General features: G+C 51.8%; 1 protein-coding gene across 2 annotated transcripts in view; it reads right to left on the bottom strand.

Moving 5' to 3' along the window:
• Positions 1–22,812, bottom strand: part of SEMA4D (semaphorin 4D) — a 58,899-nt gene that overhangs the window by 13,590 nt on the left and 22,497 nt on the right. For both annotated transcript variants that reach the window (XM_049769554.1, XM_049769553.1), the window contains exons 2-12: positions 11,724–12,052; positions 10,507–10,652; positions 10,116–10,178; positions 8,126–8,224; positions 6,700–6,793; positions 5,918–6,031; positions 4,681–4,832; positions 2,896–3,071; positions 2,661–2,817; positions 1,469–1,691; positions 416–531 (exon numbers count right to left, since the gene is read on the bottom strand). In XM_049769554.1, coding sequence (XP_049625511.1) covers positions 416–531; positions 1,469–1,691; positions 2,661–2,817; positions 2,896–3,071; positions 4,681–4,832; positions 5,918–6,031; positions 6,700–6,793; positions 8,126–8,224; positions 10,116–10,178; positions 10,507–10,652; positions 11,724–11,805 — 1,422 coding nt within the window. In that variant the 5' untranslated portion in view covers positions 11,806–12,052. The remainder of the gene's footprint in view (positions 1–415; positions 532–1,468; positions 1,692–2,660; positions 2,818–2,895; positions 3,072–4,680; positions 4,833–5,917; positions 6,032–6,699; positions 6,794–8,125; positions 8,225–10,115; positions 10,179–10,506; positions 10,653–11,723; positions 12,053–22,812) is intronic.

Genomic DNA, 22,812 nt, shown 5'->3' with positions numbered 1-22,812 from the left:
CTCTGAGCTGTCTCCTAGGCCAACATCACACTGGAAACAAGAGGAGGAAGGATGAGGGAAAATGTTCTGTGCCAATGCCCATGGCACACCTGGAGAGATCTGAGTGACTAAGGATGTCTGGCTGGGATGTTCAGGCTGAGTCCCAGAACAGGGACTCACATTTAAGACCAGTGCTAGTCCTCAGAGCCTCCTGGTCAGCAAGAGAAACATCCTTAGGAGCCTATGGGACATGCAGTTGCCCATATTTTCCCACAAGAGGGCGCTATCCAGCAGTCAAGGAGGGGTTGACACAGGCTTCCTTTGTTCCCAGTTTTGCACCATTCACCTCACTACAGCTCTATAGCACAAAGGACTTTGTCTAAATGTGGTGGTGCCCCGGGCTTGGCAGACAAGCTTGGTGTCAGTGGTTTCCTACCTTTGTGGAAGATAACAGGAGTGTCTGCACAGGCTCTGAGTCCCGGAACAGCTGAATCTCCTCGATGATGTGGGCATCACCGTTTAGGTTGATGGCCTTGTGCAGGGCACCCCGGTCTGCAATGTGAAAGCCATAGTCACATGCTCAAATGGAGGACAGAGCTAATACCATTAGCTGTCGTGGCAAATGATGCCCTTTCCCTCAAGAAGAGGAATGACAGTAACAGTTTCACATTAGACACAAACAGGCGAAATAAATAATTAGATCCTAAGCCTGACCAATAGTACATTAGTTGACCCTGTTTGATCCTGGGCACCTCCATATGATCCCCTGAGGCAACCAGGAGTGATCCAGGTGTGTAGAGTCAGGAATAAGCCCTGCACACTGCTGGGTGTGGTCCCCAAACCAAAAAGCAAAAAATGAAATCCTAATGGTATGGGTAATTCTAGGGGTGGGCTCTCAGGGGCCCTGGCTGGCTGTACTCTGAGGGCCATATATGTCCTTTGGATTTGAATCAGATTCAGGTCCATAGCTGCATGATAGGCCAGCACTTTAACTCCAGACTTTCCTTCTTTTTGCGATGCTGAAGGTTTACTTCTGATGAAGCTTGAAGACCCTAAATGGTACTTGGGAAGAATCCAGGGCAGTTGTGTGCAAAGCCAGTCCCTGTTTGCTGTATTAGTGCTCCAGGCCCAAATTCCTTTTAATGACAAATAAAAGAGCATTTAGCTCTAATACCTTTCATCCGGAAAGGATGAGTAGCCCATGCCACCCCACTCCTCATCCCGGAAGCACTGCAGGACCCCAGGCTACCAGGAAGCCACGCCTGTCCCTGGCAGGACAGGACAGGTCCATGCCTGCTGGGCTGGCATGTGGGCACCACCTGAGCTTCTTCTGCAGCAGTTTAGATCCGCCAGACCTGAATTTCTAGCTAGACTGGCAGGGAACATGACCCTGAGCCTGGGCCCAGGTGGTGTAATGGTCACAGGTCTGGTGTCCCCCATATGCTGGTGTCTGGAGAGACACCATCCCCCACAAATGTCCAGCACTCACCTGTGCCAACAAACAACACATCATAGGCCATCCCGTCCAGGGTGTGGGTGTGGTCCACCACAATCTGCGTGTAGTTCACGCCGCTCTTAATGAGTCGTGGCTTGTTGTCTGCTGGGGTCACAGAGTCATCCATGAGCGGGTGGTCCTTGACGAACTGCAGGGTTTTGTCAGGCAGGCTGAGCGAGCTGGAGAAGTTGGCAGCCCGTGCTGCACGGTCAATGCACTGTAGGGAAATGGCAATGGTCAGTGGTACACCTGGGCACCCTATCATCAGACTGGGGGCCTAGTAGGGGCTTTTCATGAAAAAGGGCAAAAAACCAGGTGACCTCACCCCTGGAATATGAAGGTGCAGTCATAGAGCATTTGGAAATGTTCAGTCTGTTTGGAGGGGGCAGTGTGGGAATGGAAGGTGAGTCGATCCTGAGCCACATCCTCTGCCTAGACACAGTAATCTTTTATCCAGAACATGGATTGTGCCCACAAGTAGGGACAGGGGCATTTCCCACCTCTTCACAGAGCATATAAATGGTTCAAACTGCCAGAAACGAAAATTTAACACCGATCACTGATAGCCTTCCTAGAAGGAACAGGATAGTGAAAGGACTACAGAAATGATTTGAAGTCTTTCTCCCTGGTGGGTGGCCACCGTGTGAATACAAGTGAATAAGTTCACTTAGAAACTGGAGGGCTGGAGCGATAGTACAGGGGTTGAGGCATTTGACTGGCACTTCAGAAGGATCCCTGAGGACATAGCCAGGAGAAAAATCTGAATACTGCTAGGTATGCCCCTCTTACACCCCCCCAAAAAAAATCCAACAATTTCTAGATAAAATACACCAATTTCAGGAGAGGAACTGTGATTCCTACTAAAGAGCAAACCATAGGAGCTGATCAGAGCATAAAGGCAAAGAAATACCTCTGCAGAAGTAGAAAATGAAACAGACCTAATTATATTATGCAACACGAAGTTCACAAACAGCCCAGACCAGCCTTCTGGTCTGGACAGAATGTGGCAACAGCAGTTTCACAACTCAAAAATGAGAAGAACCAGGGTATGCTGTGTGTGTGCGTGTGCGTGCATATGTGTGTGTGTGTGTGTGTGTGTGTTTGTGCATGAGTGTATGTCTCAGAGTGTCTGTGGATGTATATGTACTTCCAGTCCCTTTCAGTCTGTCCCGCCAGCTGCACTTACCGCTCCAGGTCGCGGCGTGGGCAGGGCCCCATTGTAGCGCACCCACTTGGTGTGGGATTGCTCCACTGTGGTACTCTGCATGTATTTGCCTTTCGAGAAGACAGCCTCCACTGTGGACAGGTTGTACGCACACACTGCCGACAGTCCCACATTGTTCCTGGGAGGAGGGTCAGTGTGAGGCACTGCAGGAGGTGGGTCCACATCCCACCTCCCTGCCCCCGGACTGAGCACTCACAGTTGTGGAGTGAACACCCCATAGAACACAGGCTCCTTGAGGTCCTTGGCCCGAAGGACAAACACATCCTGCAGCACGTTAAAGACCAGGTTGCTGTCAGGCCTGGCACACACCAGTCTGGCCTTGAGGAACGACGTCCACTTCTTCTGTAGGGTGCGCAGGCCACCTTGGTCCCCCTGGAACCGAAAGTGTGCATGGTCAGTAGAGGATAGAAGTGCTCACGAGTGATGAGCATGGAGGGTCGATTCTAACCAGGATCCCCCTACACCACATAGGCCTGAAGGACGGGAAAAAGCAAACTGCCTGTGAGCAGTGAGGGGCTGCTGTTGCCGACCAGGGCCAAGGGCAAGACACAAATGCAGAGAACAGGCTCGACTCGGCGGAAAGTCGCAACAGCAGTGCCCAAAGAGGCATGGCACATCCAGCCCAGAGACTGGCAGGGCTCAAAGTGGCTCAGACTCAAGGGTCAGGGCATGGCTAGAGAAGCCCCGCTTTCCTGAGGCGTCCTCGTGGGCTACTGGCCTGTACCTCCTCTCACCTCCACTCAGGGTCTCAACACTCTTAGTGGTCAAGGTGTGACGGGTGTGTGTGTGTGTATGTGTGTGTGTGTGTGTGTGTGTGTGTGTGTGTGCCTGTACCTCCTCTCACCTCCACTCAGGGTCTCAACACTCTTAGTGGCCAAGGTGTGACAGGTGACAGGTGTGTGTGTGTGTGTGTGTGTGTGTGTGTGTGTGTGTGCCTCCTCTCACCTCCACTCAGGGTCTCAACACTCCTAGTGGCCAAGGTGTGACAGGTGTGTGTGTGTGTGTGTGTGTGTGTGTGTGTGTGTGTGTGTGTGTGTGGCTTTGGGCCATACCTACATGTTGCCCCATTTGTTGGGTCCCGTTTACTCCTTTGTTGATTATTTGAGTATTCGCAAAGAGCTCCCAGAATGAGAAATTGATTCCCATCCTCTTGTCCCCTTTTGGGGGGAGATCTTGGTAATATTTATCTGCAGCAAATAATCCACATAGACAGGAGGTTTAAGGGGTAAAAGGTTGGGTGAAGAGAGTCCTTTGTCAGCCTGCTCCTAGCTCTAAAACACACCTCGAGCTAGCCAGCCAACTCTGGCAAAAGACCCTGAACACCTCACTCCCAAACTATTTATTCGACTCTCAACAGCGCCCCTACCTGGAAGTTCAAAGTGGGACAATAGGCAAAGAATAATCTTTTTTTTTTTTTAAGTTTTTGGTTTTTGGGCCACACCTGGCAGTGCTCAGGGGTTACTCCTGGCTGTCTGCTCAGAAATAGCTCCTGGCAGGCACGGGGGACCATATGGGACACCGGGATTCGAACCAAGCACCTTTGGTCCTAAATAGGCTGCTTGCAAGGCAAATGCCACTGTGCTATCTCTCCGGGCCCGCAAAGAATAATCTTATGGAAATATTTTCATATACAACACCCAGAGATGCTCAGAGGTCACACCTGTTGGGGCGAAGGGACAAGGCAAATGCCCTCCTTACTGTCCTAATTCTGCAAAAGTCAGAGTGTCCTGATTCCTCCAGATACCAGAAAGTACATGTATCCTCTTCAATGGAACGGGAGGGGGAACCTTGTTTATGCAGAAAACAGAAACAACTTCACCTGGGTGGCAGGAGGTGGTGAGGAAGTGGCCTGAAAAGCAAGGGGGACTCCTACTGACATTGTGGGGCACAAGTCCCCTCGCACCACCCTGTGCTGTCCTGAGAGTCTGGGTAAGTTAAGGGGGACACAGGGAGCTGGGTTGCAGTGGGGGCTGAGGCTCACCTTGCATACCCGTGCCACGCGAGGGATTAGGAGCTTGAAGACAAACTCATATTCCACAGACACTTCAGTGAAGAAGAAGAACACACGGTCATCCCCGCCTGTGGTGCTGTCAGGACTCTCCCGCACCACATCCGAGAAGACAAAACTTGGCTCTGTGGGGAGACACCCCGTCACCCAGTATGCAAAGGGCTGGGGTCTTCCATTACACCTGAGCCCCGGGCCGAGTCCAGATGGCCCCACTCACCTTCCCTCACTCTATGGGCGCTGTGCTGCTGCAGCCACAGCTAACTCACCCCCTCCCCTTCAAGAAGCCAGAGGGCTGAGTTGAGAGAGGGGCAAGCAAGTGTCATCCAACCTTGAGGCTGTGGCTCAGATGCAAGCTCCCTACCCAAATCCCTGAGTCCATGGGTGATGTCTTTGTCCATGAGGCCCTCAACAGTCACTGTGGAGTGCTGATTCCCAAGCACATTCCCACCCGTGGTATGAACCTGCAGCCCTAGAACCCCACATGGACCCATCCAGAAGTAATCAGGTACCCAGATTCAAGCCCTGGGCATGGAGCTCAGAGGCAAAGCCATTGGGATGTGGCATCCATCACCTGGTGAGTCAGTGATCTACCAGCCACCACTCTATGAGAGCCCTGGTGTGCCTCATGGAGGAAAGGACACTTCCTATCTGCCTGTAGTCCACATCTTGGGGTATGCAGTGCCCAGAAATCACCTGCTTTAGCAGGGAAGGGACACAGGCTTGGCCAGCTGGCAAAAGACAGAGGCTCCACCTGGTATGAGGGCAAGACCCCCCATGAGATCACCCTAGACCATGATGGCTCACCTTTTTGAGCCTGAGTGCCCAAACTGCCACACAAAACCAAAGAATTTCCTCAAAGTGCCAACACGTCGATTAAACCTTAATAATAAGATTTTAGTATCTTAAAGCTCTTTATAAATTTTTTGGGGGGGGTTTTGTCTTATGGGTCACACCCGGCAGCGCTCAGGGGTTACTCCTGGCTCTATGCTCAGAAATCCTCCTGGCAGGCTCAGGGGACCATATGGGATGCCGGGATTCAAACCATCGACCTTCTGTATGCAAGGCAAATGCCTTACCTCCACGCTATCTCTCTGGCCCCACACTTTTTAAATTTTATAAAGTTATTAATTGCCATGTGCCAGCTGCAAGGCCTTCATGTGCCACTGCTGGCATATGTGCCATAGGTTCGCCATCGTGGTCCCAGACTCACCGTTTAGCCATGGAATCGCATATTCTGTCCTCAGGGGGCTGTGTGAAGAATTCCGGGAGATGATGGGTTCACTCCCCAGGAAGTTGTAGGACGTCCCAGAATATAAGTCTCCATCTGCAGCAGGTCATAAGGATGGAGGAGATCAATGCCAGCAGTAGGACTGGTGCCTGGCACTGCCCTGTCCTTAGGAGCCAGGCTTCAGCCACTGACCCACTTGTCTAGCCTGCCCCCTGTTACACTTACATGGATTGTTTTATTCCATTCTAACATCATTCCTATCTTTAGATTTATGTACTTATTAGAGGCACTCTAGTTTGCAATACTGATGATGGGAGGGTTTCGCGTGCACAATATTCCAACACTGACATGCACAGTTTTATGCTCCATGTTCCATTGTATTCTATGCAACATGGAGCAATAACTAGCATTAAGTGAATAATTTCCACATCCAGTGAGAGCACAAATCAGCAGGGCCACACACAGGCCCCCAGGTTATTATGAGGCAGGAGGCAGCTTATAACACATGCCTCACACGTGCTCACTAGACTCCAGGCTGGAAAATCTGGAGGACCTGAACCAACATGATGGATGCAAAGTCTTTTCCACCTGTCCCACGAGGTGTGTCCTCGTGGACAAGCTCAAACCTCCCACTGTGGGTCTCCGAGAGATTCCACTTACATGGAATGTGAAGCAGAAGGAAATGACGGAAGAGGAGGAGGTAGAGTAGTGGGGCAGGCAACAGTGCCCTGGGAAGGACCGGGGTGCGTAGTTTGGGCACTTACCAACCATCACCGATGTGTAGGTATGGGCTGGGTCGAAGGGGCACCTCCCTTTGCCATCCTCATTTTTCCCCAGAAACTGGAACGATGTTAAATTCTACAGGAGGAAGGAATGGTTGGTATCAGCACCTCAGTTTCTGTGGCATTTGTGTCTTTGCTGGTTTTTAATTTTAATTATTATTATTGGTTTTGGGGCCATACCCGGTGATGCTCAGGGGTTATTCCTGGCTATGCGCTTAGAAATGGCTTCCGGTTTGAGGGACCATATGGGATGCCAGGGGATCGAACCACATCCAGTGGTATGCAAGGCAAATGCCCTACCACTGTGCCACTGCTCCGGCCCCGTGTCTATGCTGTGTTGTGTGTTCAAAGTCATTATGCTGGGAGTGGGAGGAGACACACAGGGGACCAAGAGGGGGAGGGGAATCACAGTGCCAGATACAGGCTGTGCTGGAGGAGGCACAGCCAAGCCAGTGAGCAAGCAGGTCAGCAGCCTGAAACTAAAGGATTCAAAACAGCAAGTTGGAGCCAAGGAAATAGTCAGACAGGAAACTCAGAAAAAGGGAAGCAGAGAAACAAGGGGAGAAGGAAGGGGCACGGACACACATGCCTATTGGCACAGCAGGTCTGCCTGAGGGAAACTGCACAGAGGCACCAGGAGGCTAGGGGTGCACAGAAGGCTGGCAAGGCTCCATGGCATGCTGCTGAAAATCACCTGCAGGGTTTGAGCTTTGGAGACTATAGAAAATAGGGTGTCTGCAGGCCCCAGCCAGAAATGGCCAATTACTTCTGTCCAGGATGCTTGGGACAATTAGCAGGATTGTGGCAGGGGTCTGCTAGCCACAGAGGCACCAGCTTCCCATTATGCTCGTGTGCACACACAGTTCCATGGCAGACACTTATGGGACCTGCAGCTCCAGGGTCAAGGCCAATGCTGCCTATACCACCAGACCCTGTGCTGTCCTTAGTTGAGAGATTCTTTTAGGGGGGCCTGGCTGCGGTGCTGGGGGTAGACTGAGGACCAACTGCCTGTGAGGCAACATGTTAGCCCCTGCGACTCTCCTGTTGTTCTTATTCCAGAAGCTGTCACTAAACAAGCAGAAGAGGGAAATAAAAATCACCGCAGCCCACAGCCCTGCCTTATCTCCACCACTGATGTATTTAGGGCATCAGCTGTGAACTCATGGCCACACTGCACTCAGCTCTGAATGAGTGTGAAGAGTCAGTATCCAGGGTAGGGCAGCCAGTTTCCCCCAGGTACACAAGTCAGAAGGTAGCAGAGAGAAGTCGCACAAGCACAGCACATCTTCCAGCACAGGCCTGACTCGCAGTTTCATGGACAGGACCCTGGCTTGGAAGGCTGGGGTCTTCTGTGGAGGGCCAGAGGCATGTCTTCAAGACCTCTGCAGGCAGGTGGTACCCAACTCACCAGGTGGTCACAGGTAGGTTGAAAGGCATTGGTGCCACACACGTACAGAGCCCCGGGGCCGAGTGGCTGGAGCACACGGATGTAGTTGAGACACTCGGTCTGCAGGGACAGAAAAGAGGCATCACCACCACCCGTCCTTCGGCTCCCAATCCAACTACATGCGGCCCTGAAGTCAACTTCCGGCCTGGCCTTCGCTGTCTCCCCACCCCCAATCCCTCCAGCATACAGCCTGAGACTAATCCCCACCCTAATTCTCACACTGGCTCCCCTGGGCTTGGCACAGGTTTTTGTCACCTCAGCTCCTCAACCAAGACCCAGGACCCCAAATTGCAAACATGCAACCTCAGATGGTTCTGACGACCCTGTGAGATAGCCTGGATGCACTTGGGCCAAGGGTGAGGGGATTTGGTCTTTGTGGGGAGTCCCTCTGTAGGGGACTCAGCCACAAGCCTACAGGTAAGGACAGGGAATGTCTGGGCTCCAGAAAGAGGCCGTGCTGAAGCCAAGCTACCACCAGGCTGGCCTGCAGGAAGGCAGGAGCCACTGAAGACCCCCATCCTGAGCAGCACAGTTCAGGACTTCATGGTCTGAGACACCTCCAGAGATGCCTCTGCTCTGCCAGGTGCTGATGCAGGGAGAAGCACTGAGAGAGGCCTGCACAGAGGGAAGCCTCTGCCTGCTTCCCTCACTGCCCATTCCTCTTACTCCCCACTTTTCTGAGGTTAGTAACTTTAGTGACATTGTTCTAGCACTTGGCTAAAAAACTATAAATTTTCTTTTTGTATGGGGAGCATTTCCTTCCTCCCTCTCTCCCTCCCTCCCTTCCTTTTTTAGTTTTTGGGTCACACCCGGTGGCACTCAGGGGTTACTCTTGACTCTGTGCTTAGAAATCACTCCTGGCAGGCCCGGGGGATCATATGGAATGCCAGGATTCGACCCACCGAACCACCGTCCACCCTGGATTGGCCACATGCTGTCCTACCACTGTGCTATCTCTCTAGCCCCTAGGGGGCATTTCTGCTGTTGCTAATGGTCAATTCCTAGCAGGGGCCCCTGCTGGCAGTGCTGGGGGGATCCTGCAGTGTGGGTGACAGAGATGGGGTGCCTGTGTGCAGACCCTGTGCCCTGGCCTTGCAGTCAGTGCCCTGGCGTTGACATTTTTGTTTGTTTTGTTTTGGGGCCATACCAGTGGCATTTAGGGGTTACTCTTGGCTTTGTGCTCAGAATTGCTTCTTGCAGGCTAAGGGGACCATATGGGATGCCAGGAATTGACCCTCGGTCCATCCTGGGTTGGCCACGTACAAGGCAAATGCCTTACCGCTGTGGTATCTCTCTTCTCCAGACCATACTATTTTTGATTTGTTTTGTTTTGCTTTTTTTTTTGGAGGGGGGCACCTGGTGATTACTCTGGGCTCTGCACTCAGCAATTATAGCTGGTGGTACTCAGGGGACCACATGGGATGCTGGGCATCAAAACCAGGTCAACTGCATGCAACGCAAGAGCCCCATCCACTGTACTATCACTCTGGGCATTATATCAACTCTTTCTAAGACAGCCAGCATCAGATGTGACTAGCCCTCTCTCAGCTGTCTATAAGCACCAGCAAAAAGGCCAGCCTCTTATCTTGGAGGTGACCTTATATAGCTCCAGCAGGGAGCATGTGACCTCACCCAGAGCTGGCTCATGGCCACTTTTTATAGATAGAGGAAATGGTAGTAGAAGGAAGCTGCAAATAACTCAGAACACCTAGAGCAACTCCGGGCTTGAGGCCACTCAGTTGAGGAACTGCCCAACACAAGGCTCTGGTCAGCAAGTACCAGATATGTTTCCATAGGAAGGCTTTATACTAGGCTGTTTGGATACACACTTCCTGTGTTGACGTTGAAAACTTGCCCCACGAGAGGATTGGGGGACAGTGGGCAGCCCCCAGAGGCAGCAGCGCAGGACCACAAAAGGCCCTTGCAGGGGTGAAGTAAGGAGAGTGATTACCTGCTTGGACTTGCCCTTCTCTGCACATTTTGCTTTTTTATCTTCTGAGACCTTCCACCGAGCCTGTGAGGAGGGATGGGGATCAGCTTCCATGCATATAACCCCACCCTGGAGAAGAGATACTGGCAGCAGAGACAGAACATGTCCAGCAGGGTGTGGACATGTCCAGAGGAAACACCCATGTGAGTATAGGCTGGCCCTGTGGCCTCTTCTCTTGCAAGAGGGGTGGGAACCCGACATTCACAGGAGAGGGGGCTTGGGGAGGAGAGTGGCCCCCTGTGTGCGGGTGGGAGGAAGCTTCAAGGATGCTGTAGGGCTAGACGCTGCCCCCTGGCTGCAGGGGAGAGGAGAAGGGCCAGAAAGGAGCCGGTCCAGGCCGCGTCACTCTTACCTCATGCAACTTGTGGGAGATGTTCAGGGCGCTGAGGGCAAACACGGCTTCTCGGGCGCCCACATACAAGGTGTTCCCATCCTCGCTCAGCAGCAAGACAGAGTAGTTGAAGACTCCCGGCTCATGGAACTGCAGCACTTTCACCTCTGCATGGGGATAGGATGGATCAGCCCCCACCGGAGAGCCTGATGTGGGCCTTACCCACTGCCCAGGCAGCCAGCAAGAGTCTGTAGCGAGTGAGGGGCTGCCATGCTCACCCTTGGCAGCACCCCACGTTCCATTCTGCACCCCAGCACAGTACTAGTGACTTGCAGGGCCTCAGCCACAGAGCCATCACCCCTCACAGTGACTGCCCAACCTTTAGTGCATGACTCCAGGAGGTGACCCCTGGGAAGTGACACCTTGGATGCCTCGGACCCCATCATGTCCATCCAACTATGTGCGTGTGTGCAGGGCGGGTGAGAAAGAAAACAACCATGTAGATTTGATTAGGAAAAAAAGTATCCCTTTAAAAATCATTTTCAATGGCAAGGTTAAAGAGAGAAAACACAAATGGAAAGACACTTGCTGGTTCCATTCTGGGTATCACACAGGGTCTTCTGATAAGCCTTGGCCACCACTGGGTTCCGAAACAAAGAAAAGGCTGCTGCTACTGAGTAAATACAACACTTTTCAGGGACCCCAGCACTTAGCCTGGTGTCTGCAGCAAGGGCAATCACCGGACACACAAAAACAGAAGGGACATTTTCTCAGCTGTGATGGACACTGAGGGCACAACTTCAGGAATGATGGCTGGGTCAGCATGGTGGGGGGGACACGAGGGATGGCTGCTTCTTCCTCAGTCTGGACCATTTGGGTCTGGTATCTGTAGGTCATTTATTCCCATGGCCTCCTGCTCAGCACCCTATTCTGCTATCTTTGCATGGGGGAGAAACAGGCCTTACACCCAGGTCCCATGTCCTACATATAGGAGACAGCTCAGATGGGGGCAGATCCCTTCACCCCAGTGCCAGTACCGGGACAAGGGGCAGCTACACAAGACTGTCAACAGCAGGAGACGAACTTCCTTTCGGGTCTGTCTCCTCACTAGACTCTCACCAATACAGCCAAAACAGGCCCACACATTTCTAGCTACAGAAGAATCTCCTGGGAAGCAAGAGCAAGAGTCTGCCCAGATGGAAAGTTCCAGAATAAAGGTGCACAGACACAGGCCTAACCTCTGTGCTCCCAGGTAATCCTCGGTCCAGGAGCAAAGGCCAGGGCTGTTCCCAGCAGAAGAGCGAGCAGAAGCAGCAGCATCCTCGTGGGTGGGGGCTGCAGTGGGGCTTCTGCAGGGCGAGCGTTACAGGCAGAAATGATGCAGCAGGCAGGTGCTCAGAGCCCACTGGCAGGGCCCTGTGGCGTGGCCCAGCACGGCTGGGCAGCCAGAGCCCGATGCAACCACATCTCCTAGCACACAGGTCAGCTCAGGCTGCTCTCTTGCAGGGTCATGGGCCTCCCACACACTTCTCAGATGGTGGCTGCAGTGCAGCCTTCAGAAGAGACGCTGAGGAGAGAGCAAAGGGGAGGTGACCAGTCAGATGTGCAATCGTGGGTGACTTTCTGTTTGCCCAACAGCCCTGCAGAGCGTGTACCCACCTCTTTAGTCAAAAGCTAGCAGGGGGGAAGTCCCCACAGACACAGCAGCCCACACAGGCGGCCATTCCCCATCTCTACTCTCAACAGTCCAGGATAGAGGAAAATGGAGGCATGTCAGTCTCTACCTACTCCATGCAATGCCCCCAGCAGCTATTAAGAGGGAAGGGAAGGAAATGGTTTTGGGTTCCCTTTGAGAACCCAACTTCCTAATTCCTGTGAAGCTCATGGGGGTTGTGTGGCCAGAGTGATATCACAGAAGCTGCAGGCATGAAGTGAGGGTACGTGCTACCCACACATGTGTACATGGATGGCCACACACATGGCCACACATGTGCTATGTACCCATGCATGCACATAACACTTCTGGGGAAAGGCCAGCCACAGGCCAGCCCCACTGCCACAGTCTCTGTGAGAGGCCAGAGCTGTTGAGGGTGCAAAGTAGCCCTGAAGAGGGGCAGGGATAGGTGACAGTGACAATGTCCCAGGCTCTGCCAGCACTGACAGATGCCCCACTGCTCCCCGAGCACCTGGTCAGAGATGGGCCAGGGACACAGAGGGCTCTACACTCAGGAGTGAATGGAAGTGCATGAAGTGGGGTGGACTCTGCATCCCAGCTTTGGGAACATGTTCCTGCCTCATAGAATGCCAGGATCCTGCGGAGTTGTGTGGATCAGCAAGTTGTTCACCCTTTCTCTTTTTCACACCTTCTGCCACCAGTGGGCAGAGCCACTCTTCCCCTTAGAGAACCCCACCACCACCACCAACACCACCAATCCTCCCTTCCGTGGTACAGTCCACCACCAGGCCCCTCTCCAGGTCCATCAGCCACTAGACACCACATCCCTCAGGGGCACAGCAGACCCAGGGTACCTACCCTGACCTCTCAGTAGGTCCCCTTCTAGCCCAGCCCTAAGGATCTGCCCAGCATCAGCTCCCGGCCAGCCGTACTCCCTGCTGCTCTGGACACCCATGCCCAAGATAAACCTCCTATGAGTTTGAACTTCCTGATCAAGTCACAGCTTCCAAGAAGCCCTTCCTCCTCCCCCAGGAGGCACCTCTCACCCTAGGAGGGGCTGGTCACAGAGCCCAGCACACAGTCCAGCTCAGCCGTGGCAGTGAGCCTGACCGGGCTTTCTTTCATGTGGGTTAACATGTGTGCGGAGACACTGGCCCTGCGCATGAGGCACCTCCCTCAGGATCACTGAGGTGGGCTCATGAGCACCTGCCCCCCACCTCCGGGAGATGGGGTACTCCGTCCTTCCTTCCAGTCCACGGGCATCACCCTAGGATCCATACTGGAACCCCGCAGTCTGAGAGGGGGCAGCCACACCCTTTCTCCCTCCCTGCGGGGTAACCATTTGCATAGACAACGAAATGTCTATGAGCATGTCACAGAGCAGCACAGCCCTGCACTGCATGAGTTTACTGCAATTGGCACCATCCTGCAAGCTGGTCCCACAAGGGGTCCACATAACTGTGCAGGGGACCAGGGACCACAGGAAGCACAGGAGAGGAGAGGGATGAAGAGGGGCAGCCAGGAGCACCCAGTGCAGATCAGCTCCCATGAAGGGGACATGCAAAGATACATGCAGGTGTGTACACACATGTGAAAATATGCATATAGACGCATGTACATATGTACATACAATGAAGAATGAGGTGCTCCTAAAGTCCAGGCTCAGTGATTTCTCACCTGTGAGCACTGACCAAGCAATCCCACAGGCTCCCAGAAAACTCTGCTTTCATCAGTCACCACGGTCCCAAAGAAGCGCTGAGTGCCTGCACCTCACTCCCTTGCACATCACCATCTGCCCTGCTATGCAGCACTTGCTCCCCAGCCTGTCAGTACCCTGTATAATGCATACAGGTGTACCCCCTCAGACCCACATCTTTCACTGCACTAAGTGAATCTTGACCTGTCCCTGGACGAACAGAAGCCAGCAAATCAATTCTTCTGCTTCCTCGGCAGTCTAGCCCAGAAGCTTTAGCTGGAATTTATGAGCTAGGAATTCTAGGAAAGTGCTTTAAGGAGCAGACGCAGCTCATGTTTGCATTTCTGCCTTCAGCCTCTCATCCATTCCTTCACTGTCCACAACTCAAATCTGACAGCTGGAGTTGTGGCAGCCACTTTAAAAACATCAAGACAAGAGTCTCATCCTAAGAACAGTTAAGCAGAGACCAGAACCTGACAATTCAGTGAAGGGCACCTTATTTTACCCATAACAAAGATCATCTGTGGTTTCTTTGTATCTTTGTTTACAACTTTAATTTACCCCAAAACACAGATTGTCTTACTTATAAACCTGGGTGGGTTTACTGCCCCACCCGGGGTGGTTTCTGTACTCAATAAAAATGGTAGTTCTGGCAGGCAGCAGGGGCTCCATACTAAGAAGAAGACTGCCAGACTATACGTGTTTCACTCTCAACTTGGTTTGGATTATTTTTTGTGTGATCCTGGGCTTGGAGATACGGTGATTTTACAGAACTTCACACCTGCTTCCGTCTCCCCTATTTCTGGACTTGCTAATAAAGCATCAAGCTTCTTAAATGACCACTTTTCAGATTACTTAGGGAAACTGTATTTAGATGCAATTCAAAACCAAGCATCTCCCCTAATACATCCACCAAAGAGCCAGAATCACATTTCTGAAGTGGGATGGGACATACCTCTATGCATGGACTGTTCCAGCAGTTTCCTGTTTCCTCAGATCTTTTTCTCATGGTTGACAATATCTTGGATAATCCTGGTCCCTCTCCTGCTTGGGTTCCCTTCTCACAGCCCCTGCATACTGGACACCGCTGACTGCGTCTCTCTTATCAACAAACTGTGCCAGATGTGCCAACAGTGTCAGATGTGTCCATCCACATTAGTGGTCTCATTAAGTGGCTCAGAGAAGACATCTGCTGATTACGTGGCAGATGTACTGAATAGGCCCACTTTATGTGGCAAATGCAGGCATCAGGTCACTTATCGGTGGCAGCACAGGAGCTGGAGGGGGCAGCAAGAGGCAGGGTAGGCCCAAGCTCTCCAGGGCACTGCCTCCTCCCAGTGCTGCCTTCTCCACTTTTTGAAGACAGAAAACCCACTTTCATGCCTTCCCCTAGGAATACTCTTTGTGCATGAATAAGGGGTTGGAACTGGGATGGGGGAAAACAGTGATCCAGCTACAGGGCAGAGTCAGGGCTAGGGAGACTCTGGAAAATCCAGCAGCCCCAAATTCACCAAAAGCCTAAGGGAATAGACAGACTTGGAAGTATATTCAGGACAAAAGCTCCGAAAAAGGCTGGGCCACCATGGGGGCAGAGGTGCCCCCTCAATGCCAGGAAACTGTGGAGGAATCGCAGGTTCTTCCAGCCAGCAGGAAGAGCTACAGCAGCTCAGACTGGTTTGGGGACAAGAAGAACACTGCATCACCCAGCACTGCCATTCAGGAGTGGGCCCAGCCCTGGGCGCTCCCGGCCACACCTAGTCTGCCCTGCCAGTGACCGAGACTTGGTCTTTCTATGGGAGTGCGGGCGGGCTTTCAGCAAGGGCTCCATCATCTCTGCCTGTGTCCCGACTCTGTAATAGCTACCACTTCCACACAGAGCAGCAGAGGGCAGGCAGATCTGCCTCTACCACATGTCCCTGTTCCATGGGACTTCCTGATTAGGAAGGTAGCCTCATTCTTTGCTGATAGAACTGAAAAACTGCCCAGCAGAGCCTGGCCGCTGCCAAACAGATGTATATGCTGGACTCTTGCCACCAGCAACCCAGCTCTGGGGTCAAGGGGATGTGTGGTACTAAGATGGCAGCAGAAATATGCACGTAGCCTTCTCCAGGGGCTGTTATGGTACTGTTGAGGGCAAAGGGGTCTCACTGGGGTCCAGGGATAAGCTGCAATGAGAAAGAAGGGGTTCCTGTGCCACTGCCTTACCTGGCCACCCTCACTTTACAGGTCAGGATATACCTAAGGGTCTGTGAACCTGAGGCTGTGGCCTTCAGCCAGGATTACCCTCATGGACCTTTTTTTTTTTTTGGGGGGGGGGGGTTTGGGCCACACCCTGTAACGCTCAGGGGTTACTCCTGGCTATAAGCTCAGAAGTCGCTCCTGGCTTGGGGGACCATATGGGTCACTGGGGGATCGAACCATGGTCTGTCCTAGGCTAGCACTGGCAAGGCAGACACCTTACCTCTAGCACCACCACGCCGGCCCCACCCTCATGGACCTTGAATCAAGACAGGGCCTTGGTTGGGCAGCAAGTGGACCTATGCTGCACTTGGGCCTACTCCTGGCTCTACGCTCAGAAATCGCTCTTGGCAGACTGGGGGACCATGGAGATGCCTAGAATTGAACCCGGTCCTTTCTGGGACAGCCGCATGCAAGGCAAATGCCTCACTGCTGTGCCATCTCTCCAGCCCTGAGGGTTGGTTTCTAGAACTGTGCACACAGATCTATGTATGTGGGGTACTGATGTATGGGCCTACCTATGTATATGTCTGAGTATGTGTCTGCATGTACACGAGTACAGAGTATAGATGCATGTTGGCATATGTGTGTGCTGGGTGCATGCTTTCCCGCAGCACGAAACTACAGATTGGATATTGCACTCTTAGACAAGGTGATGAGTTCTCTGCCAGGCCCTCACCTCCTTGACAGCAAGGATGTCACTCTGGGCTATACTGATATGTCAGTGCAACATCAGGCATCTGAGGCATCTTTGCAAGCAGCTGAAGAGCTTAGGATGCAGTCAGTGTGCCCTGCGTGGCTTTCTGCACTCTGGTGTGCCTTGAGGTGGAGGGCCAGCTGGAGCCCTGCCTGATGCTGGGACTGGGAGGAGTGAAGCTGCCTACTGTACTCTCCCACAGAGCCGAGTTGCACATGTCCCCAGACCAGTCCTTTCTCTACCATGGTCATGGTGCTGTTACCCTATCAGAGAGAGACAGCTCTTTCTGTACGACTCGGGAAACTTTCTAGAGCTTTCTGCAAGCTTCAAGGTTCAGTTTCATTTCCAGGACCCCCACAATCAGGAAAAGCAGCCCTCTTATCCCATGGACAAGTGCCCAGCACCAAGTTCCCTGCAGGGCAAGAAGAACAGCAAAAGGCCCCATTGTCTGCCCAGAACTAGTTGTGTGCAGGAAGGAGGCAAGGCTTGCTATGCACCCAGGAGGTGACATGCTTTGGGGGCCACTCCTGCTGGTGCCATCCAGTGGGGTCAGGTCACTCCACATGGGGACAGGCTCACAGCCATGGCTTGAGTTGCCAGGATGACTGATCATCCACACACACACCCCCAAATAGAGCAGCAGCCTTGACCCAAGCCTTGCCCAGAGACAGTCCCCAGAGTCATATCCATGCTGCATGCTGGGAGATCCTAAAAATGCCTCAAAGTGGCAACCACTCCCATGTCTACCTATAGCTGTGAGCCCCAGGTACCTTGGAGAAGGCATCAGAGATTCCCAATTCCAAACAATGAATTTCTGGCCCGGAGAGAGCAGGTAGGGCACTTGTCTTTTCATGCAAATGACTCAGGTTCAATTTCCAGCACCACATATTGGTCCCTGAGCACCACCAGGAATCATCCCTGAACACTGCCAAATGTGGTCCTTCCCACCCCAAAATTAAGTAGATAAGTTAACAAACAAATACTAAAGTGATATTGCTCTGTAGAAGAAAGTGATACCTTAGGAAGGTTTGTCCATCCCTGTTGTGCAAATGTTGTTACACGAGCAATTGCAACATGGCGGGTGCCAGGCCTGGCCCACGACTGGTTGACCAACCCACTACTGGTTGACAGTATCTGTTTCTTACTATTTTTTGTTTTGGTTTGTTTGTTTCACACCTGACAGTGCATAGGGTTTATCCTGGCTCTGCACTCAGGAATCACTCCTAGAAGAGTTCAGGGGTGCAAGGAATAGAAGCTAGGTTGACTGCATGCAAGGCAGAAGATCTACCCCTCAAGTACTATTACCCTGGCCCTTATATTTTTGCTCTTTTTGCATTTTATAATTAAAAAAAAAACAAGAAAGTAAAGTTGAGCTCAAGCTTTGCATATGGGAGGCCCATATTGCAACTCAACTCCTTCAGGAGGGATCCCAGAGCAACTCAAATGGTGGACCAATGCCAGGAGAATGGAAGGAAGAAAGAGGAGAGAGGGAGGGAGGGAAGTGAAGGAGGAAGGAAGAGAAAGAAAACACAAAGGAAAAAAGGAAGAGTATGAGAGAGGGCAACTTCTCTTTTTGTCCATACTTTTTTTTGTTTTTTGGGCCACACCCAGCGATGCTCAGGGGTTACTCCTGGCTGTCTGTTCAAAAATAGCTCCTGGCAGGCACGGGGGACCATATGAGACACTGGGATTCGAACCAACCACCTTTGGTCCTAGATTGGCTGCTTGCAAGGCAAACGCCGCTGTGCTATCTCTCCGGGCCCGTCCATACTTTTTTAATGAAGAAAAATATAATGTATGTGCCAACACCTTTGAAATTCTCTAATTACTAGCTGAAGAGATTGTTCTTAATGATAATTATATGAATAATTTTATAGCTCTAAATTCTAAAAAATTTCCTTAAATGAAAGGACTTGACAAACAAAATCTGAAGACAAGAAAAAAAGTATCTGCAAAAGAAGTGCCAAGTCTTGGTAGTCCTAATGAACCAATGAACTGATCCATAACCGCAGCAGGACACACGGAGTTCTGGTCTCAAAAGCATGCACTCAGAGTCAGCCATTACCATATGGAAGCTGCTGGATCCCTGGAAATCAAATGGGAGTACAGAAATGCCCCCCACCCTGCCAGCTGGTGGAACCAGTCTGGGCCAGTGCCATGCCCAGCAGCAGAGCAGAGGTAGAAGCAGCCACACCCAGTGATTGTCCTTTAGTCCCCAAGGTCCCTGGAACTGGAAACTCAAGCTGACAAAGATCAATCTTAGAAGAACTCCGAGACAGGAGAGGCTGGCACAGAGGCTCAGCTGGCCCCAGCTCCCCGAGACCGAGGATGAGGTGACACTCCCCTTGGTGGGGAGGTGGCTTCGGGTACATCTGAGGACACTGGCCACTTGTGTGTTTAGATAAGGTAGTTCCCAAAGGCCACTGGCTGACATCTTCTTTGCCAAGGGGGAGATGGGATAAATAGGCCAGGCAGTGCAGGGGAAGCGATGTGGGGCACTAGGAGAGATGCTGAATCCCAACAGCAATAGCTGCCACATGACAGCCAGGTGACAGCCAGGTCTGGACTCAGGGAGGAACCTTCCAGCAGAACCAACATTGATGAACTGGAACCAGACCAAGAAGTGGCTGATCTCCCTACTTTTGTGAGTGTGTCGCACCTGCTGCACCGAGAGGGGGGCATCCACTAACGCATGTGGGAACAGCACTGGAACTAAACCAGCCCCACGGCATGAGTCTCAAAGACAAGAACAGCTCAGGGGCCAGAAAACCAGATGCACAGTTCCAGGCCCAGACATGAATAAATTCCAGATGGGAGGGGAGACCCCAAAGAGAATTGGGGGCTCCAGAGAGTGAGGGGACTCAGAGAGCATAAAAGGACCCCAGAGAGAAGAAGGGAGTTTCGAGAGGTAGTAGGGGAGCCAGATAGAGGAGGGGACCACAGAGAGAAGGGGATTCGAGAGGAAAGAGAATCCAAGAGAAGAGAGGAGAGGTGAGGGGAGCTCATAAAGAATGAAGGTACCTTAGAGTAGAGGACCACCAGAGAAGAGAAGGGAAACCAGAGAGTGGGGGTACCTTGGAGAGGGAAACCAGAGTGGGGGGCCTCAGAGAAAGTGGGGACTCCAGAGAGAGTGGGGGTACCCTATAGAGGTGGGGAGTCCAGAGAGGAGGGGGGATCTCAGGGAGGAGATGCCCAGGAATGCTTTGACAAGGCTGCAATAAACTCATGAATACACTACCAGAAGCTCAGTGCTTTGGTCCAGGAAAAGATTTTTGACAATATCCAGACAGGCCTTCCCAAGAAGCCACTTTGGAGAAACCCGTGTTTCATCTTTTCCCATTGAGTTTCCTGAATAGACTTGTTTCACTTCCCTCTTTGTCTCCACCTAAAATTCTCTCGAGGGAAATGCGAGGGTCTGGAAGCCTGAGTCAGACTGAGGACTGACTTTCCTTTCCTGTTAAAAAGCAATCCCTGTGCCAGCCTTAGCATTTCCATAGCTCCCCAGGAAACTGGGTGCAGAGATCATTTCCTACACTGGGAGGACCAAGAAGAACCCATGAGAGGTTGGAGGACCATTTCATGGGACTGGGGAGATGGAGGGCTATATGGTGCAGGGGTTCAGAGCAGACTCTCCAGTCCTAGATTTCCCAGGTACTGCTCGTGATCCACGTGGTTGTAAGGAGGGAAGCAGTGGATTCCTTAGTCAAGATGCCTCTCTCCTCCCCATTGTACACAAGCCATCCAGTTCCTCTACATCCATCTCCTATCCACAACAACCAGTTCAGGAAAATGCCTTCATAGATCTTTACTCTAAAGATAAGGGTAATAACAACTAAATACTTAAATCTTCATATCCATATGCACATTTGGGTAACCACACATCCCTCCATCTTACCCAGTACCATGTCAAGGAAGGTGCTTAAAGAAACTTCTACCTTCCTTCCTATTTTTTGGTTTGGGGGCCATAACTGATGACACTTGATACATCATACTTGATAATACATAAACGATGACTATTTGGTTAAAGGTATAAACCCAGGGCTCCTGCATGCAACTGTGTGTGCTCCGGTCCTACAAGCTGTCACTCCAAACCCAATTTTTATATATTTAAAAGAATCCTACACCACTTTCCCCAGAGCTAACAGGTTTGGGCCCCACTTAGACAAAGAGGAGGGGACATGTGTGCCCATGCTGGCCGTGAGGAAGGATGCCACTTGGCTGCCCACTGATGCCAGAGCTTGGTTCTAACCATCACCACCACCAAGTTCCTGAAAATTCACTCCTACAAGCCCTCTAAGCTTCTCCTCCTGGGTCCCTTAATCAGTCTTCTCTGATTCTGGGAAAGTTCAAGGGTGAGAAATAATGAAGACACAGACAAAAGCATCAACATGCAAACAACTTCCTGAAGTACTTGCTCAGAATTGCCCTTATCTGGCAGCTAAGAAAAACTCCATCATGTGAAAGCATGTTCCTTCAGTGTTGTTTCCCCTTCATGGTGCAGGATGCAACACCCCCAAACAGAGCTTCCTGAGTCACTAAAATCACAGATTCAGAAGAGCAAAACTAGTACCCATAAATGTGTGGGACAAGGCAGGTTGGGGGTAGGGGTGGGAGAGAAGCAGTCCTATGAGAAAACCTTTGTTTTGGGGTGAAGGGAATCTCAGAGTCACACACCAGAGTTTCTCTCACAGTTCTCTGAAGGCAGCTTGATACTGAGGAGCAGCTCCCTGGAGACAGGCCCCATGGCTTCCTGCCCAAACTCCCACCCCCCTGCTGCAGTGGAATCTGTCATCCCACCAACAAAGAGATCTGCATGTGCATGACTTCTGAGGTCCCCTCTATGTGCCAAGCAGGTACTCTATACTCAACAGTTGAGACCCGATGGTACAGAGGAAATGGTGGTGACTCATGGGCTGCCTGTGCTCTGGGGCGCTTCCACCCACTGGCACCATCTTTTTATACCAGGGGGTAAAAAGGTTGCTAGTAACAGTCCTGTACAGACAGACATTTTTCCTGTGTGCACAAGTGGAGACTCTCTCAGCCAAGCCTATCCTCAGGATGCAGAACCTGTGTCTTGGATCTGAAGGCGGGGCACCCTATACACCCCAGCTCCCGAAGTAGGCCCAGGAGAGAAGAGGTCCCTGCAGAAATAAAGGTCTCAAGAAGCCATGGGCAAGTCACAGCTGAAGACTCATGGTGGAGGCAGAACCAAGTCTGTTGTCTATAAATAAGAATGGAGCTACTGGTCCTTTATTTGGTTCACAACAGGCTCCGCATGCAGGAACCACACCTGTGGTGCCCAAAGGAACATATGGGATGTTAGAGATCAAACCCATGTTAGAGATGGAACCCACTGTGCAAGACAAATGCCCGCCCTGCTGTCCTCTCAATGTAGCCTAGAGCTGCTGGTTCTGTGATCAGATGAGGATCTACCTACCACATGGTCACCCTCAGTCTGGGGGCCAGAGCAAAGTAGGTTGCAGGTCGGGGCTATTCCAGTACAAGCCTACATTCTGAACAATCCCAAACAGAGCCACTGGGCAATGGCACCTCATTGTCAGACTCAAAGTTGAATCATCTTTTCACCCTTCGTCCTGAGCTTTCTTACTGCTGCAGTTCTGACCAAAAATACCCTCTTGACCTCAGCCACCCCAAGCCCTGGCTCCTTGTCTGAGAAGGAGCACAAGGCCAACTTCTGCTTCTTTCTTGAGAGGAAAGCCCAAGAGCTATAATTAGTTACCCCCACTGTAGAATGCTCAAGACATGCTCCCCCGCAATTACAAACCTCGTCCCTTTAACTATGTGTCTCCTCCCGACTTATTACAAGGCATGCAAACAGCAGCACTGGGGCCATCTGCAGAATAAAGAAGGAAAACTGGGCGACAGAGGATCCGCTGCCTCCCGCCCCCACCCAGCTGGGCAGGAGGAGTGTGGGAGCCGAGGGCGAGTGGGGGCATCCAGCTGCTCTGGGGTGTCTGCTGGGAGCCCAGCATGCTGGCCCTCTCACGAGAATCTGAGTTC

Source organism: Suncus etruscus, chromosome 3, assembly GCF_024139225.1.
Source record: "Suncus etruscus isolate mSunEtr1 chromosome 3, mSunEtr1.pri.cur, whole genome shotgun sequence".
In the NCBI taxonomy this organism is placed as follows: Eukaryota; Metazoa; Chordata; class Mammalia; order Eulipotyphla; family Soricidae; genus Suncus; species Suncus etruscus.
Note: the sequence above shows the minus strand (reverse complement) of the source record. Positions and strands in the feature narration are given on the sequence as shown.